The 18,639-nt window shown below is 42.0% G+C and overlaps 1 protein-coding gene across 2 annotated transcripts in view; it reads right to left on the bottom strand.

Moving 5' to 3' along the window:
• LOC110522733 (ATP-binding cassette sub-family C member 8-like) overlaps nt 1-18,639 on the bottom strand; it is a 136,548-nt gene that overhangs the window by 59,847 nt on the left and 58,062 nt on the right. For both annotated transcript variants that reach the window (XM_036969078.1, XM_036969077.1), the window contains exons 11-16: nt 16,622-16,662; nt 14,927-15,072; nt 5,384-5,525; nt 2,873-2,983; nt 1,318-1,390; nt 1,056-1,161 (exon numbers count right to left, since the gene is read on the bottom strand). In XM_036969078.1, the coding sequence (XP_036824973.1) occupies nt 1,056-1,161; nt 1,318-1,390; nt 2,873-2,983; nt 5,384-5,525; nt 14,927-15,072; nt 16,622-16,662 (619 nt within the window). The remainder of the gene's footprint in view (nt 1-1,055; nt 1,162-1,317; nt 1,391-2,872; nt 2,984-5,383; nt 5,526-14,926; nt 15,073-16,621; nt 16,663-18,639) is intronic.

The following is an 18,639-nucleotide window of genomic DNA, read 5'->3' as shown; positions in this document are numbered from 1 at the left end:
TGGTTCACTCCTTGGTATGACAACTGTTTGGCATACGACCACAACGAGCTACAGAGGATAGTGCGTACAACCCAGTACATCACTGGGGCCGAGCTCCCTGCCACCCGGACCTCTATACCAGGCGGTGTCAGAGGAAGGCCCTAAAAATTGTCAAAGACTCCAGCCATCCAAGTCATAGACTGTTCTCTCTGCTACCGCACGGCAAGCGGTACCGATGCACCAAGTCTGGAACCAACAGTATCCTGAACAGTGTCTACACCTAAGCTATAAGACTGCTAAATAGTTAGTTAAATAGTTAACCTAAAGCTACCCAGAAAGCTTAATTGACCCTTTTTGCACTAACTCTTTTGACTCATCACATAAGCTGCTGTTACTGTTTATTACCTATCCAGTTGCCTAGTCACACCTATATGTACATATACGTATGTACTGAGTAAGTATCTACCTAAATTACCCCGTGACCTTGCACATCGACTCGGTACTGGTATCCTGTGTATATAGCCAAGTTATCATTACTTGTTGTGCATTTATTCCTCTTGTTATTATTTTTATATTTATATATTTTCTCTCTGTATTGTTGGGAAGGGCCCGTAAGTTAACATTTCACTGTTAGTCTACACCTGTTGTTTACAAAGCACGTGACAAATAAAATTGGATTTGATTCAAAAGCATTTTTTATCGCTGAGAGAGTTAAACAGTCAGTCATCTGTGCACGGCTGGCTCTCTGTGGACGGCTACCTGGTTTTCTGTGAACGGCTACCTGGCTCTCTGTGGACGGCTACCTGGTTTTCTGTGAACGGCTACTGTACCTGCCTCTCTGCGGATAGCTACCTGGAACTCTGGAGTCACAATACACATTTCACCTATGACCTTTCAAATTGACATCATCTGAGCTCAGGCCACATGAACCTACTGTAATTTAATAGACCTTCTTTGTACTTTGGATGAGAAAGAGGCTTGTCAACCATTTAGTATGTCCATCCTACTAGTAGTTTACTGTCCATCCATCTATCTGTGACATCTACGGTGTGAGTAGTAATTTCATCCAGTCTTACATGTTCCAGGTGACAGTCCCAGAGACTCTCTGCATTTCTCCCAGAGCTGCCAGCAACAGGGACGACTTCCCGCAACCCACCTGGCCCACGATCATAGTCAGCTGACCTGAGAGAGAGAGCGAGAGAGAGACACACAGGAAATTAGAAATTGGGTGGGAGAGAGCGAGTAGAGAGATGGGGGGATAGGAGGAGGGAGTAGTGATTCCTTTAATAGAGTATTAATGCCATGGCGTTTAACCTTCCTCCAGCAGCAGAGCCTTACCAAAGGGAACCTTGATGTTTACGTTAGACAGGGTGGGAGTCCCATCTGTCCAGGTGAAATATCCACTGGTTATCTGGAGAAAGAAACATCACACACATTGATCAAAGCAAATGTCAAAGACTGATTCCCACTGCTTTCACAAAAACATAATCTGACTGAGTAAGGAGTCAGACAGGAGAGGATCAGCAGTAAGCAGTCAGACAGGATATTGTCACTGGCAGCACACTGATGAGACTGAATGATAGTTTGAACTTTTATCTAGTTCTGCTACCTCTCACTCACCCTGATCCAGAGGTCTAGGTCCTCCTGGTCTACCTCTCACTCACCCTGATCCAGAGGTCTAGGTCCTCCTGGTCTACCTCTCACTCACCCTGATCCAGAGGTCTAGGTCCTCCTGGTCTACCTCTCACTCATCCTGATCCAGAGGTCTAGGTCCTCCTGGTCTACCTCTCACTCACCCTGATCCAGAGGTCTAGGTCCTCCTGGTCTACCTCTCACTCACCCTGATCCAGAGGTCTAGGTCCTCCTGGTCTACCTCTCACTCACCCTGATCCAGAGGTCTAGGTCCTCCTGGTCTACCTCTCACTCATCCTGATCCAGAGGTCTAGGTCCTCCTGGTCTACCTCTCACTCACCCTGATCCAGAGGTCTAGGTCCTCCTGGTCTACCTCTCACTCACCCTGATCCAGAGGTCTAGGTCCTCCTGGTCTACCTCTCACTCACCCTGATCCAGAGGTCTAGGTCCTCCTGGTCTACCTCTCACTCACCCTGATCCAGAGGTCTAGGTCCTCCTGATCTACCTCTCACTCACCCTGATCCAGAGGTCTAGGTCCTCCTGATCTACCTCTCACTCACCCTGATCCAGAGGTCTAGGTCCTCCTGGTCTACCTCTCACTCACCCTGATCCAGAGGTCTAGGTCCTCCTGATCTACCTCTCACTCACCCTGATCCAGAGGTCTAGGTCCTCCTCGTCTACCTCTCACTCATCCTGATCCAGAGGTCTAGGTCCTCCTGGTCTACCTCTCACTCACCCTGATCCAGAGGTCTAGGTCCTCCTGATCTACCTCTAACTCACCCTGATCCAGAGGTCTAGGTCCTCCTGGTCTACCTCTCACTCACCCTGATCCAGAGGTCTAGGTCCTCCTGGTCTACCTCTCACACACCCTGATCCAGAGCCCTAGGTCCTCCTGGTCTACCTCTCACTCACCCTGATCCAGAAGTCTATGTCCTCCTGGTCTACCTCTCACTCACCCTGATCCAGAGGTCTAGGTCCTCCTGATCTACCTCTCACTCACCCTGATCCAGAGGTCTAGGTCCTCCTGGTCTACCTCTCACACACCCTGATCCAGAGCCCTAGGTCCTCCTGGTCTACCTCTCACTCACCCTGATCCAGAAGTCTATGTCCTCCTGGTCTACCTCTCACTCACCCTGATCCAGAGGTCTAGGTCCTCCTGATCTACCTCTCACTCACCCTGATCCAGAGGTCTAGGTCCTCCTGGTCTACCTCTCACTCACCCTGATCCAGTGGTCCTTCTCCTGGTCTGCCTCCTACTCACCCTGATGCAGAGGTCTTGGTCTCCCTCCTGGGGGGGTGGGTTGCCTCCCTCATGTCTGTAGTTGTTCCAATCGTCCCTGGGATGTCTCTTCCTGTTCACCACCTTCAGAGGCTGGGAGAGGTGCAGGGAGGGGGCAGGGCATTGCTTAGGCTTTTTACAGGACCACTATGAAAACCACAGAGGTGGTGGATGGTGGCGGAGGATTGTGGAGGAGGTGGTGAGTGTGTGTGCAAATGAGGTTGGGGTGGAGGTGGAAGGAGGACATTAACTACAACATTGATGTGCATTCTGCCTGTGAATGAGTGGTTGAGTGTTTAAGAGCTCTTTGTGGGAGCTCTCTGTGTGTGTGTGTTCATGTATGTGTGCATGCGTACGCTTGCGTGCATCTGTGTAAATGTTGATATTGATCGTGACTACAACACAAAACAAATGTGAACCGTATGTGAACCGATTACATCTTCAAACTAAGGGCAACTGTAGTATGGCATCCATGACAGGGAGACGGATGACATCATGCATGATGACGTATACAGGTAAGGTAGTCTAGCTAGCTACATTTTCAGATATTACAAGTTTCTAATTTTGACAGAAAGGGGTTTCAATTCCATCTAAAGTGTACTGTTAGCTAGCTAGCTAACATTAGCTGGCTGGCTCCCTAGCTAACAGTACGTTTATGATGTTGTTATTCGTATCCTAGAACCGTTTGCTTTGCTGGTTAGATCCCTGTTCTGGGAACGTTTATTTTCAGGTTGCAGGGAGGTTCTGAGAACATTTGACTCTGGTTTCCTGGTGGCCTGGTTTCACAGGATGCATCTTTCCAACAACGTCCGAAGATGTCACATGCGTTTCCCAAAACACCACGCAGAGAGAATGGTCGCTAAGTGTGTTGTTGGCGCATGTGCTCTCTGATCCACTTACTCCATTCAAATCTTACCTTAACAATATATATATTTCACAATACTGATAGCGGATCAGCTTCTAGAGAGATATCACCACCTACGGCTGCAAATGTTGAGGAGTCTTATTCTAATGCTTACCTAATAAAAATGCACTAAACCACTGATTTGGCACATCATTGCACATGTTAGGCTACACATTATGAAGTATATTGAGACAAATTACAGCAAAATAGAACATGAAATGTATTTCAATATGTTTGAAATAGGCCTATTGCCTACTTTCTATATTTTTAATGCCGTCAACTTTCATAGGAAGCATCTTTTTCTACGTCACTTGTTTGTATCAATTGCAAAGACAACTTTGTATTTGTAGTCAACTTTGTTCTGAAGCTGTCGGTGGTAAAGGAGAGACGGATAAACCATGTGATTCTATGTTTAGCAGAGATCTTCTGTGTATAAAGAAATGCGAGAGGGCAAAAAAAGCATCTAACGACGCACCTAGCTGTTCTACGAGTGGTCTGAGACAGGCATTAGATTATGGCCGTTTTCAAGTGCAACGTTAATAACGATGGTTTTGGCAAACAGCTCGGAGATTTAACGCGCCCACTAATTGACAACACATGATCTTAATGATTGTTTGTTTCCTTTGAATTTGGGTTTGTTTGAATAGACTAAAATTAAATGAAATTAAATATGTGGAAAACATGGCATGCTAGCTCCATCCTGGTGGCGCAATTCACTAATTCCATGGATAGAGAACAGGTCCCAGTTTCCCAAAAGCATCTTAAGCCTAAGTTCATCGTAAGAACCTTTGTAAGAGCATCGTTAAATCTCTTTCCTGAGACTGTTAATGACAGTTTTTGCAAAAATGATTTGGTTGAGCAAACACACAGTTTCATCAGCTATCTGGGTGGCTGGTCTCAGATGATCCCGCAGAGGAAGAGGTCCTGGAAGGCGTGGTTACACATGGTCTGCGATTATGAGGCCGGTTAGACGTACTGCCGAATTCTCTAAAACGACTTTGGAGAGCGACTTATGGTATAGAAATTAACATTAAATTCTCTGGCAACAGCTCTGGTGAACATTCCTGCACTCTGCATGCCAATTGCACGCTCCTTCAAAACTTGAGACATCTGGCATTGTAGAGTGGCCTTTTATTGTCCCCAGCACAAGGTGCACCTTTGTAATGATCATGTTATTTAATCAGCTTCTTGATATGCCATACCTGTCAGGTGGATGGATTATCTTTGAAAAAGAGAAATGCTCACTAACAGGGATGAAAACAAATGTGTGCACAACATTTGAGAGTAATAAGATTTTTGTGCGTATGGAACATTTCTGGAATCTTTTATTTCAGGCCATGAAACATTGGGAAGCTTTACATGTTGTGTTTATATTTTTTATTCAATATAAATGTAACCATGTTTACAAAACATTCTGTTAAAGTTACTTAAATGTTCAGAAAATGTTCCAAAACCAAGCAACTATCCTGTACCATTCGCAGAAAGTTTTAGGACGTTTGTATGCTAAATCACCATAGGACAACTACGCTCTCAACAATCTCTAAGAAACATAATGTTCTCAGAACATTATGTGATAGCTGGGTACTCACCACTGCCTGGTACTTGTTGTTGTGGTTTCTGGGGCCGGAGGGAATGGTTTTGTGGTTGCTAGGGCCCGTGGGCATGGTAGCATTTGGCTCTTGCTCATCTCCAATCTCATCACTACTGAAGAACTCACTCAGCTTCTGGGCACTATGAGGAAACAGGGGTTAAGGTTACATGGTTAGGGTTACAGGGGGACACGAACGACACATTTCATATTTCCACATTCTAGTATTAGCAGATGCTGTTCTCCAGAGTGAGTTACAATAAGGAAAAGTTAGTGTTTTGGAGATGGGATAGGGAACAACACAACAAGAGGGTTTTCAAAGGAAAAGTGCCAGGAAAGTCTCATTGGACTGTACATCTGATAGAAGAAGGCAAAACTGACGGAGGAGTGAAAAGATGATTGGTTTAAGTGAACAGTTATAAAGTATTCTGTTTTTATATGTGCCTTTTCTGGGCCAAACTAGAATCAGCCATCTTATCACCGTCATCTACCTGCTCCAACTTCAGGTCAAATGAAAGCATTAGAATCAGCCATCTTATCATCGTCATCTACCTGCTCCAACTTCAGTTCAAATGAAAGCATTAGAATCAGCCATCTTATCATCGTCATCTACCTGCTCCAACTTCAGGTCAAATGAAAGCATTAGAATCAGCCATCTTATCATCGTCATCTACCTGCTCCAACTTCAGGTCAAATGAAAGCATTAGAATCAGCCATCTTATCACTGTCATCTATCTACCTGCTCCAACTTCAGGTCAAATGAAAGCATTAGAATCAGCCATCTTATCACTGTCATCTACCTGCTCCAACTTCAGGTCAAATGAAAGCATTAGAATCAGCCATCTTATCACTGTCATCTACCTGCTCCAACTTCAGTTCAAATGAAAGCATTAGAATCAGCCATCTTATCACTGTCATCTACCTGCTCCAACTTCAGGTCAAATGAAAGCATTAGAATCAGCCATCTTATCATCGTCATCTACCTGCTCCAACTTCAGGTCAAATGAAAGCATTAGAATCAGCCATCTTATCACCGTCATCTACCTGCTCCAGCTTCAGAACATCTGGAATCAGCTAGAGCATAAATGTGTGAACCTGATTAGTAGAAATCCTAAGTACAAACATGAACACACACCTAAGCAAAATATTCCCAAACAATATGGGCCTTGCTGTACATCTACTATAAATCAGGTTGAGTCAGCTGTGACTAGAAGTACTGTTACACTCCAGGCTGCTCAGCAAGCCACGGATCTCATTGCGCATTTGAAGAGCTCTTATTGGCCCATCAATTTAGTGGAACATTGCTTCACTTCTCTGTACCCCCCCCCCCCTCTCTCTCACTCCCTCCTCTATCTCTCACCCCCCCCCTCTCTCTCACTACCCACTCTCTCTCACTCCCCTCTCTCTCATTCCTCCCTGTGTCGTCCCTATTTCCCAACCTCCTCTATCTCACCCTGTCCCTCTCTCTGTTCTCTTATCTTCTCTCTCTCCCTCTCTTTCTCTGTTCCCTCAATTCACTATTCTCTTTCTCCTCTCTCTCCCTCTCTCTGTACTCCATAATGAAACAAATGTTCCACACTCACTGGGGCTGGCAACCACTTATCAAAGTTTCAAAGCCAGGTCATGTCAGAATGGTCAGACTTCACTTCAGCTTTACTCAAATGCCAGGATACAGGAGTTATTGACTTCGATCCCATTAAGCAATACTTTTTTAACATTCTATCCTTCAGAATTCTAAATTAAGTGTGAGGACTGATCGTGTGCGTGTGTCCAAAGCCACTGCAGTAGAGCAGAACAGCAGTATGCTCCAGCTATACTGCAGAATGGCAGTGTCAATGCCAGGCTGTTACAGGGATCATAAGGACCTCTAAATGGAATGATGGACTTAGATTACCCCTGAGATACAGCATCACACTCAACTTGCTGTCACCATGAATAAAGATAGGATTGTGTTAGTTAGAAACATTTAATTAAGTGTCACTCCACAATGATACAACTACACCATACAGATTATTTTAAAACACATTGTGGACCACTCTAATGGAGTTTTGAAAAACTAAAACAATCACAATCAAGCATGATACAGGAGTCATCTATAATACATTACATTATAGATGTATTTACTTGTGTGTCATTGAGTAAGGAAGTAGTGGTTTAAGTGGGATATAAATGGGATGTAGATTGACAACTTCTTCCTCATTTACACGACAGCTATATGATATACATACTGGCTCCATGTGCAGATATCAGCTCCGCACCATTGGTTGTTACGAGACATCATGACGTCCTCTCAGGATGCAGAGAAAACCCCTGACAACATCTCTCCACTCTGGATGACTGTAACATGGTAATGATACCCCTCTCTTTGGATATACAATACTCTGTATACATGATGTACAGCTCTTCTACTTACAGAAGGCCAAAATACCATATCTAAAGCACTTACTTGTACATAGATGATGGTAAACCAATATGAAAGCAGTGATTGACTGACAGGCTGGGTGGTCCAGGGTGGTCCAGGGTGGTCCAGTGGTCTAAGCCACTGCTTCTGGAACACATATACCGCTGCATCATAGATTTGAATCCGTCTCACTGCCATTTCTGCAACTCTCTCCTCTATCTTTTCTTGCTCTCTGTCCGATCAAATAAGCAACAAATATTTGAGAGGGAATAACAAGATGGGTGAATGCTTGTGTGTTTGACTGATGAGTGTCACGATCGCCTTCGTCGTGGAAATGACTGCACCAAGGTGCAGCATGGTGAGCGTACATTTGTCTTTATTTTAAATGTCGCCAACAAAACAAGAAATAACAAAAACGAACGTGAAGCTTACTAGGGCTATACAGGCCACTAACAAAGACAACATCCCACAAAATACAAAAGGGATAAAGGCTGCCTAAGTATGATTCCCAATCAGAGACAATGATAGACAGCTGTCCCTGATTGAGAACCATACCCGGCCAAAACATAGAAACACAGAACATAGAGTTTCCCACCCGAGTTACACCCTGACCAACCAAACATAGAGAATAAAAAAGATCTCTACGGTCAGGGCGTGACAACGATACAGTGATTGGTATGGCCAAACACGCCCACTCTTCCTATACTCAGTGCAGAGGGTAATGTAAGATGCTCCAAGCAGTCTTTAGAACTGTATGACGGGATGGCTAATGGTCTGTGAGGAAAAGAAACATGGTGAAGGGTAGCTCTATGACAAGACAATAAATGACAGCAGTTAAACTAATCACCAGTGTAGAAGTCAATGTTACTGAGGGAAACGGACTGGTGTTTTACTGACGACTGAGGCACTGTCTGAAAAAAAATCTAGATTGATTCACTCAATCACTCTAGATTGATTCACTTCAGTTTAGTTTCAACCCAGTTAAAAACATTATTCTGGTAGATTTTATGTAAATTCACCTTATCTCAACTTAATTAACACCGCTACTCAGTTCAATTCATCTCTGTGTGTGTGTGTGTGTGTGACCTCAATGTCCTGACAACAAGAAAAAATGTGAAAAGTCAGGACTTTTTTCATGTCCTGAATTTGCTAAAATGTGACTTGTTTCAGGATGTCGCGGGTCACTACTTTACAAGAGAGACATTTGAACTTTTTTTTAAATCAAAATTCATTTTTTTCATGTGCCTTAAACATGTATGCAATCTGTAAATATGAATATTAAACATGTATGCAATCTGTAAATATGAATACAATTATGAGCCTAGTTGTTGGTTAAGCCACAGAAAAAGGCAGCAACCTTCCCGCTAGCCATGATTGGCTGAGATAATGAGTGGGCTGGACATGCCAAGAGATGAGTTCGTATTGGTCTGCCATAGAGCACGCTTCTGTCTATTTTAGCTGGTTGGTATTTTTTAGGTAATCCTGTCTAACGCTGTAATGAGTGCACTGAGATTTGGGAAGCAAGTACAGGGAGTGAATATTTTAATAAATAAATGGTGACAGGTGTGCGGGATAATCAGCAGCCTGATGACCTAGAGGCCGTTGAGGGAGTATATGTGACAAATGCATCTTATATATTGCATAGTGGAGCTGCATAAGTGTTGCTCTCCACTTTCTGGAGGACAGAGTTTTGGAATCAGTGGAATTAGACTATGATAGCTAAGGAGATGGAGAAAACACCCGTCTCCGGATTAGATCTTCAAACTAAGGGCAACCATGGCATCCGTGACAGAGAGAAGCATCCATCCATTATGTATATGGGTAAGATAGTCTAGCTAGCTACATTTTCAGATATTACACGTTTCTTATTTTGACAAAGTTGTTTTCATTTCATTTCAAGTTAAAGTATGCTGTTAGTTAGCTAGCTAATGTTAGCCAGCTGGCTAGCTAGCTAATGTTATGTGTATGATCTTATTATTTGTATCGCAGAGCCATTTGCATTGCTAGTTATTGCCTAATGTTAGCTAGCTAACATTGAACCTGGTTGGTTAGCTACCTGAAAATTCATGCACAGTAGTAATATCATGAGTTGGGATTATGGTTAATTGTTTAGCTAGCTAGCTAGCCACATGTCTTAATGGTGTTAGGGGGCAGTATTTTCATTTTTTGAAAAAAAACATTCCCGTTTTAAACGGGATATTTTGTCAGGAAAAGATGCTAGAATATGCATATATTGACAGCTTTGGATAGAAAACACTAACGTTTCCAAAACTGTAAAGATATTGCCTGTGAGTATAACAGAACTGATGTTGCAGGCAAAAGCCTGAGAAAAATCCAATCCGGAAGTGCCCCAGGTTTTGAAAGCGCTGCGTTCCAATGGCTCCCTATTCAGCTATGAATGTACCATCAACAAGCTTACGCTTTCTACGTATTCCCCAAGGTGTCTACAGCATTGTGACGTAGTTTTACGCATTTCTGTTGAAGAATAGCCATAGGCGGCCACATTGCGTAAGTGGTCACATGGTGGCTCCGAGAGAGATTCTCGCGTAAAATACAGAGGTAGCCATTTTTCCAATCGGTCCTAGTGAAAAACGAATTGTCCCAACGGATATATTATCAAATAGATATTAGAAAAACACCTTGAGGATGGATTCTAAACAACTTTTGCCATGTTTCTGTCGATATTATGGAGCTAATTTTGAATATTTTTCGGTGTTCGGTGATTTCTCAGCCAAACGTGATGAACAAACGAAGCTATTTCGCCTACAAAAATAATATTTTGTGAAAAAATTAACTTTGGCTGTCTACCTGGGAGTCTTGTGAGTGAAAACATCCGAAGTTCATCAAAGGTAAACGATTGAATTTGATTACTTTTCTGATTTCTGTGACCAGGTTGTCTGCTGCTAGCAAGGCATAATGCTATGCTAGGCTATGATAAACTTACACAAATGCTTGTCTAGCATTGGCTGTAAAGCATATTTTGAAAATCTGAGATGACAGGGTGATGAACAAAAGGCTAAGCTGTGTTCCAATATATTTCACTTGTGATTTTCATGAATAGGAATATTTTCTAGGAAGATTTATGTCCGTTGCGTTATGCTAATTAGTTTCAGATGATGACAGTGGTCCCATTCACAGGATGGTGTGTCACTACAGGTTAACAAAATACCCCACTATGCAAGTAACATTTCAATAGAATGTTGACAACTGTTGATAGACATAGTTGACAAATTTTTACAAACGCTCAATACCAGTTGAATATGGCCGGTGTCCGTAAACGTTGGCAAAAAAAGCATAAATTGTTGCCAGAAGCACAGTTGCAGTCACCATCGCTCTGATAACATAAAAACAGCCTAACCAGCTCTGCTAAGGTGAGTAAAATTGCCAGTGAGATGTTCTGTCTGGAAGTAGCTAGCAAGCCATCCAACATTAGCCAGGTTGCTTGGGTGCTTGACTGCTGCTGTTTGGACACTCGGATCAACCCTTAAAACCTCTCTGGGATAGGCGGGACGCTAGCGCCCTACCTGGCCAATAGCCAGGGAAAATGCAGAGCGCCAAATTCAAATAAAATACTTTAAAAATCAAACTCATTAAATCACACGTGTAAGATACCAAATTAAAGCTACACTCGTTGTGAATCCCGCTAACATGTCAGATTTCAAAAAGGCTTTTCGGCAAAAGAATAAGATGCTATTATCTGATGATAGCACAACAGTAAACAATGAGAGAGTAGCATATTTCAACTCTGCAGATGCGACACAAAACACAGAAATAAAATATTAATCATGCCTTACCTTTGACGAGCTTCTTTTGTTGGCACTCCAATATGTCCCATAAACATTACAAATGGTCCTTTTGTTTGATTAATTCCGTCCATATATATCCAAAATGTCCATTTATTTGGCACGTTTGATCCAGAAAAACACTGGTTCCAACTTGACCAACGTCACTACAAAATATCTCAAAAGTTACCTGTAAACATTGCCAAAACAATTCAAACTACTTTTGTAATACAACTTTACGTATTTTTAAACGTAAATAATCGATAAAATTGAAGACGGGATGATCTGTGTTCAATACAGGAAGACAACAAACTCAATCATGCTTTCTGGTCTTGCGCAACTATCAAACAGTACACATGACATGACACTTGTTCAAGATGGCTGTACATCTTCATTACACAAAGGAATAACCTCAACCAATTTCTAAAGACTGGTGACATCCAGTGGAAGCGGTAGGAACTGCAAACAAGTCCCTTAGAAATCTGGTTTCCAGATGAAATCCCATTGAATAGACAGTGACCTCAAAAACAAAATCTGAATGGTTTGTCCTCGGGGTATTCCCTGCTACATAAGTTCTGTTATACTCACAGACATGATTCAAACAGTTTTAGAAACTTCAGAGTGTTTTCTATCCAAATCTACTAATACTATGCATATCTTATATTCTGGGGATGAGTAGCAGGAAGTTGAATTTGGGCACGCTATTTATCCAAAAGTGAAAATGCTGCCTACTATCCCGAAGAAGTTTTAAAGAGATTTGTGGGGCTAAAGCTTAAGAGGGTGTGAACAATGCTGAATGGGTATAGACAAAGAAGAGCCCTCCAGTAGGTACCAACACATTCAAAGTCCATTGTCTCAAAAGTGAGGTTACAAGTTGACCAACTTTCAAATCAGAATTATCTTCCCATTGTTCCTCAAATGCAGTGTATGATATACCATTTTGTAGCTCTGTGTCTCTGCTTTTATCCAATGTAAAAACTCCCCATTTCAAATTTTGCTATATAAGACCGAATCAAAGCGGTCGGTCACAAATGCTATTTTAGGCTTAAGGGTTAGGTTTAAGGTTAGGGTTAGGGTTTGGGTTAAGGTTAGGGAAAATAGGATTTTTAAATGGGAATACATTTGTACTCCCCAAAATGTTCTGAAAATTCACAAAAACAGAGCTGTGTGTGCATGTGTGCATGCGACTGTGTGTGTGACCATCAGACCTGGGCAGAAAATGGTTGTATTTTGTAGTTTATTTGAGTTTAAACTACAAGGCAACTATTTTCTTTGATGTTCAAATACAGGTCTCAGAAAAATAATTATATTTGAAAGTATTAAATATGTGAGGGACATGGAATCACCTCAACATCAGAGAAGACTTTTGCAGCTTCAAAATGACAAAAATGTTCATCATGAGTGAGACAAAGTAATACAGTGACATCAAATTCTTATATATGTTTAGTAACTTTGTGATTATTACACAGCAACATTGTTGTAACATAAGGCCTTGGAAATGGCTTTATAATTGCATAGTAAGGAAGTTATTTATTTATTTATTTTACCTTAACCCTTATTTAATTACAGTTTTATTACACAGGAACAAGAACAGTTTAATATTAAGTGTTACTGAGAATTGCTAAAAGAAACAAAATATGTATTTTAATTGTCAAAGGGAAACTAAATATCACAAAACGGCCTTCTTGAATCAACTACAACCAATGTAGGTTGATCATAATGTTAGTTTGTATTCTGAGTAATCTATCCCTTTAAAGATGGTACAGTGTGTGTTTGAAACCATAACACTTCCCCTCAGATGGACAAAGAGGTTCGACGTTGCTTTGGCCAAGCATCCAACTTGCTGTTTGCAATGTTTGCAAATGGCTTTGAACTTCTCTGCAGTATTTTCACATATTATAAAATGAATTGCAGCTTTTAACCTTTTCAGTGGCATGTTGAGTCCTACAGTAGTTGAGGGTAACAACTTATTTAAACTTATCTCTACAAAATATCATTGGGTAATTGATTTGAGTTGATTATGTACACATGGGGCAATGGACATTCAGGAGAATGGACATTTACAAAATGTTCAGATAGAAATGTATTGTGTAGATCAAATATGGCTGTCAGATTGCTTGGAATACTATAGGGGATTGTGTGTTCTTTATTCATTCTATTTCTATCTGCAACATGCAGTTCCAGATACAGCCCTGCCATTAGTTGAAGGCAGCCAATCCAAAAGTAGTCACCTCCTGAGATCTATATTCAAATAGTTTTTTAAAAAGTAGTTGCTTTCTCAGATCTTTGGGATCTGTATTTAAATATAAAAATAAAAAAAATAGTAATTTCTGGGGATCTGTATTTAAACAGTTTAAAAAAGTTGTCAATTTTTGGGATCTGTATTTAAATATCTTTAAAAAGTAGTCATTTTCTGGGATCTGTATTTAAATGATTTTTATGTCAGTTGGCAAGGGTGTTTACTTCAATATTATTGTGTTTTGATGTATTTCTAATACCTTAAGACGTCTTCTGGAAGTTCACTGTAAAAAAGGAGTCATCTTTTGGGATCTGTATATTATATTTCCCTCACTAACTTTAAACATCAACTATCTGAGCAGCTAACCGATCGCTGCAGCTGTACATAGTCCATCTGTAAATAGCCCACCCAATCTACCTACCTCATCCCCATATTGTTTTTATTTACTTTTCTGCTCTTTTGCACACCAGTATTTCTACTTGCACATCATCTGCCCATTTATCACTCCAGTGTTAATCTGCAAAATGTTAACTACTTCACTACTATGGCCTATTTATTGCCTACCTCCTCACGCCATTTGCACACACTGTATATAGACGTTCTTTTTTTCTATTGTGTTATTTATTGTACGCTTGCTTATTCCATGTGTAACTCTGTTGTTTGTGTCGCACTGCTTTGCTTTGCTTTATCTTGGCCAGGTCGCAGTTGTAAATGAGAACTTGTTCTCAACCAGCCTACCTGGTTAAATAAAGGTGTTCTCAACCAGCCTACCTGGTTAAATAAAGGTGTTCTCAACCACCCTACCTGGTTAAATAAAGGTGTTCTCAACCAGCCTACCTGGTTAAATAAAGGTGTTCTCAACCAGCCTACCTGGTTAAATAAAGGTGTTCTCAACCAGCCTACCTGGTTAAATAAAGGTGTTCTCAACCAGCCTACCTGGTTAAATAAAGGTGAAATAAAAAAAGACATTTAAAAAAGTAGTCATTTTTGAGATCTGTATTCAAATAGTTCTAGTCACCTCGAAAGTAACTATTTGTTTCCCCTGGAAAAATAGTTTCTTTAAACAAAGCATAGTTAAAACTATAGTTACCCCACATCTGGTGTCCATGATACCCAGCTCACCTGACCAGGGCCTTGACCGTGGACCGTACCACACTGGAGAGCAGGAAGAGAGGAGTGACCAGGATGTGGAACAGGGACAAGGAGGCAAAGGCTACAGCAGGGGACAGGTCAGCCTCCTCAGAGATGTGCACATGGACCACAAACGTCTAGAGGGAGATGACGAGAGGAGAGAGAAAAAATTGTCATAATCACTCCAATAACCAGCATATGCAGTATATTGTGGGTGAGATTCTGAATCTGGAATCAAATTCAAGTTAGCAACACAAACTTTTACATAAACATGCATTGATGTCAATGGTAGATGTGTGCTGTAGTCGGAGCTGTGCTTGCATCTTACAGTACAGGATTTGGTCCTGAAATAATAAATATCCCTCAAAGATATGCACTTAAAACTGATTTCTGCAAATGTTTTTACCCTTCATTTAGTTTGTGATTAACTTGAGAATTTCAGGGCTGTGATAAGCAAATCGCTGTCTCCAAAACCCACATTGCTCATCCAGAAGGACATCAGTTTGTCCTCTCTCTCTATCCCTCTATCTCTATTTAATTTGTGTTCCAAAGGGTGAGGGATAAACCAATCACTGTCTCTTTCCAAAATACATTTCACTCATTCAAGGACTTCTCCTTGTGTTCTCTATGCCTGTCTGTTTGCCTGTCTGTCTGCCTGTTTGCCTGTCTGTCTGCCATACTGGATTTGTCACCACACCAAAAACTGCCTTGACGGCTCCAGCCACCATAAATATAACTGGGATTTACAGTGGCCTGCCATGTCACAAACCTCTACGGTGTCCCTGGGAAATGTCACTGGCCATCCTTTATAGTGGCAACATGCCAGACTGATTGGATTATGAGCGATACCATTCTAGTCTGGTCTGGTCTGTGCCCTTTACTGGGGGAAAGGGATTGCCCATCCACTGAGAAATATTTTTAGAGGGGGAATTGAGGTGAAAACATGCTGTTCTATGGTGAATAAAGTGAGGGAGGACATAAACTTGGGCTAGGCTGTAGACAGTAGTATATTATAATGTGAGGGAGGACATAAACTTGGGTTAGGCTGTAGACAGTAGTATATTATAATGTGAGGGAGGACAGATATTTGGGCTAGGCTATAGACAGTGGTATATTATAATGTGAGGGAGGACAGATATTTGGGCTAGGCTGTAGACAGTAGTATATTATAATGTGAGGGAGGACAGATATTTGGGCTAGGCTGTAGACAGTAGTATATTATAATGTGAGGGAGGACATAAACTTGGGTTAGGCTGTAGACAGTAGTATATTATAATGTGAGGGAGGACAGATATTTGGGCTAGGCTATAGACAGTGGTATATTATAATGTGAGGGAGGACAGATATTTGGGCTAGGCTGTAGACAGTAGTATATTATAATGTGAGGGAGGACAGATATTTGGGCTAGGCTGTAGACAGTAGTATATTATAATGTGAGGGAGGACAGATATTTGGGCTAGGCTGTAGACAGTAGTATATTATAATGTGAGGGAGGACAGATATTTGGGCTAGGCTGTAGACAGTAGTATATTATAATGTGAGGGAGGACAGATATTTGGGCTAGGCTGTAGACAGTAGTATATTATAATGTGAGGGAGGACAGATATTTGGGTTAGGCTGTAGACAGTATTATGAAGGGCATCTATGAGATATGATTAGGCATTTATGACTGGAATGAATACTCACGGTCAGGACAGCTGCGATAGGGATGGCTGCGTTCATGAATACTGAGAACGAGGAGACACATAGGCAACATTAGATACGTGACAGTATGGTTCAGATACTGTACATACAGTTTGTTCCAGAAATCCCTCTCACAGGCTCTCTCTCTACAGACAGTGTCTTTCTCCAGGTTCTCAGTCTCTCTCTCTACAGACAGTGTCTTTATCCAGGATCTCAGCTCGTGTCTTCCTCGCTGTGTCTTTCTCCAGGATCTCAGCTCGTGTATTCCTCGCTGTCTTTCTCCAGGATCTCAGCTTGTGTCTTCCTCGCTGTCTTTCTCCAGGACCTCAGCTCGTGTCTTCCTCGCTGTGTCTTTCTCCAGGATCTCAGCTCGTGTCTTCCTCGCTGTGTCTTTCTCCAGGATCTCAGCTCGTGTCTTCCTCGCTGTGTCTTTCTCCAGGATCTCAGCTCGTGTATTCCTCGCTGTCTTTCTCCAGGATCTCAGCTTGTGTCTTCCTCGCTGTCTTTCTCCAGGACCTCAGCTCGTGTCTTCCTCGCTGTGTCTTTCTCTAGGATCTCAGCTCGTGTCTTCCTCGCTGTGTCTTTCTCCAGGATCTTAGCTCGTGTCTTCCTCGCTGTGTCTTTCTCCAGGATCTCAGCTCGTGTCTTCCTCGCTGTGTCTTTCTCCAGGATCTCAGCTCGTGTCTTCCTCGCTGTTTCTTTCTCCAGGATCTCAGCTCGTATCTTCCTCGCTGTTTCTTTCTCCAGGATCTCAGCTCGTGTCTTCCTCGCTGTGTCTTTCTCCAGGATCTCAGCTCGTGTCTTCCTCGCTGTGTCTTTCTCCAGGATCTCAGCTCGTGTCTTCCTCGCTGTGTCTTTCTCCAGGATCTCAGCTCGTGTCTTCCTCGCTGTCTTTCTCCAGGATCTCAGCTCGTGTCTTCCTCGCTGTGTCTTTCTCCAGGATCTCAGCTCGTGTCTTCCTCGCTGTGTCTTTCTCCAGGATCTCAGCTCGTGTCTTCCTCGCTGTGTTTTTCTCCAGGGACTCAGCTCAACTGAATGGCTTACAGCGGTTGTTGTCTAGGACTAAGCTAGAGCATCAGCAATGAGAGAGTTACACACACATTGAACCATTTCATGAAGTAAAAGGGTGGAGATTGGATAACGTTGTGAGCCCTCCTTTTGTACTGCGGTGGTCAGACAGTGTAATGGATTAATATTGCTGTGATACGACTGTTTTATGTGGTGATTGGTTAAATTTGCAAACCATTGGATAATAATTGGGGCAGCAGGTAGCCTAGTGGTTAGGGCGTTGGACTAGTAACTGAAAGGTTGCAAAATCGAATCCCTGAGCTGACAAGGTACACATCTGTCGTTCTGCCCCTGAAAAAGGCAGTTAACCCTCTGTTTCTAGGCCATCATTGAAAATAAGATTTTGTTCTTAACTGACTTGCCTCGTTAAATAAAGGTAAAATGAATAAAAAATACTGCAAAAACAAATCTGATTGCAGAATTGCAAAATCTACTACAGTTCATACATTTTATAAACTCTAGCAGAACTGACACATAGTTGAGAGGGGTAACATTTTATAAACTCTAGCAGAACTGACACATTGTTGAGAGGGGTAACATTTTATAAACTCTAGCAGAACTGACACATTGTTGAGAGGGGTAACATTTTATAAACTCTAGCAGAACTGACACATTGTTGAGAGGGGTAACATTTTATAAACCATGTAGAGGTAGGTAAGGTAACCTACTAGATATGGATCTGTAGAGGTAGGTAACGTAACCTACTAGATATGGATGGTGTAGAGCTCTGTGTATTTGAGGTAAGGTAACCTACTAGATGTGGATCTGTAGCGGTAGGTAACGTAACCTACTAGATATGGACCTGTAGAGGTAGGTAATGTAACCTACTAGATATGGATGGTGTAGAGCTCTGTGTACTTGAGGTAAGGTAACCTACTAGATATGGATGGTGTAGAGCTCTGTGTATTTGAGGTAAGGTAACCTACTAGATATGGATGGTGTAGAGCTCTGTG

This window comes from Oncorhynchus mykiss, chromosome 30 (genome assembly GCF_013265735.2).
Source record: "Oncorhynchus mykiss isolate Arlee chromosome 30, USDA_OmykA_1.1, whole genome shotgun sequence".
Taxonomy (NCBI): Eukaryota; Metazoa; Chordata; class Actinopteri; order Salmoniformes; family Salmonidae; genus Oncorhynchus; species Oncorhynchus mykiss.
Note: the sequence above shows the minus strand (reverse complement) of the source record. Positions and strands in the feature narration are given on the sequence as shown.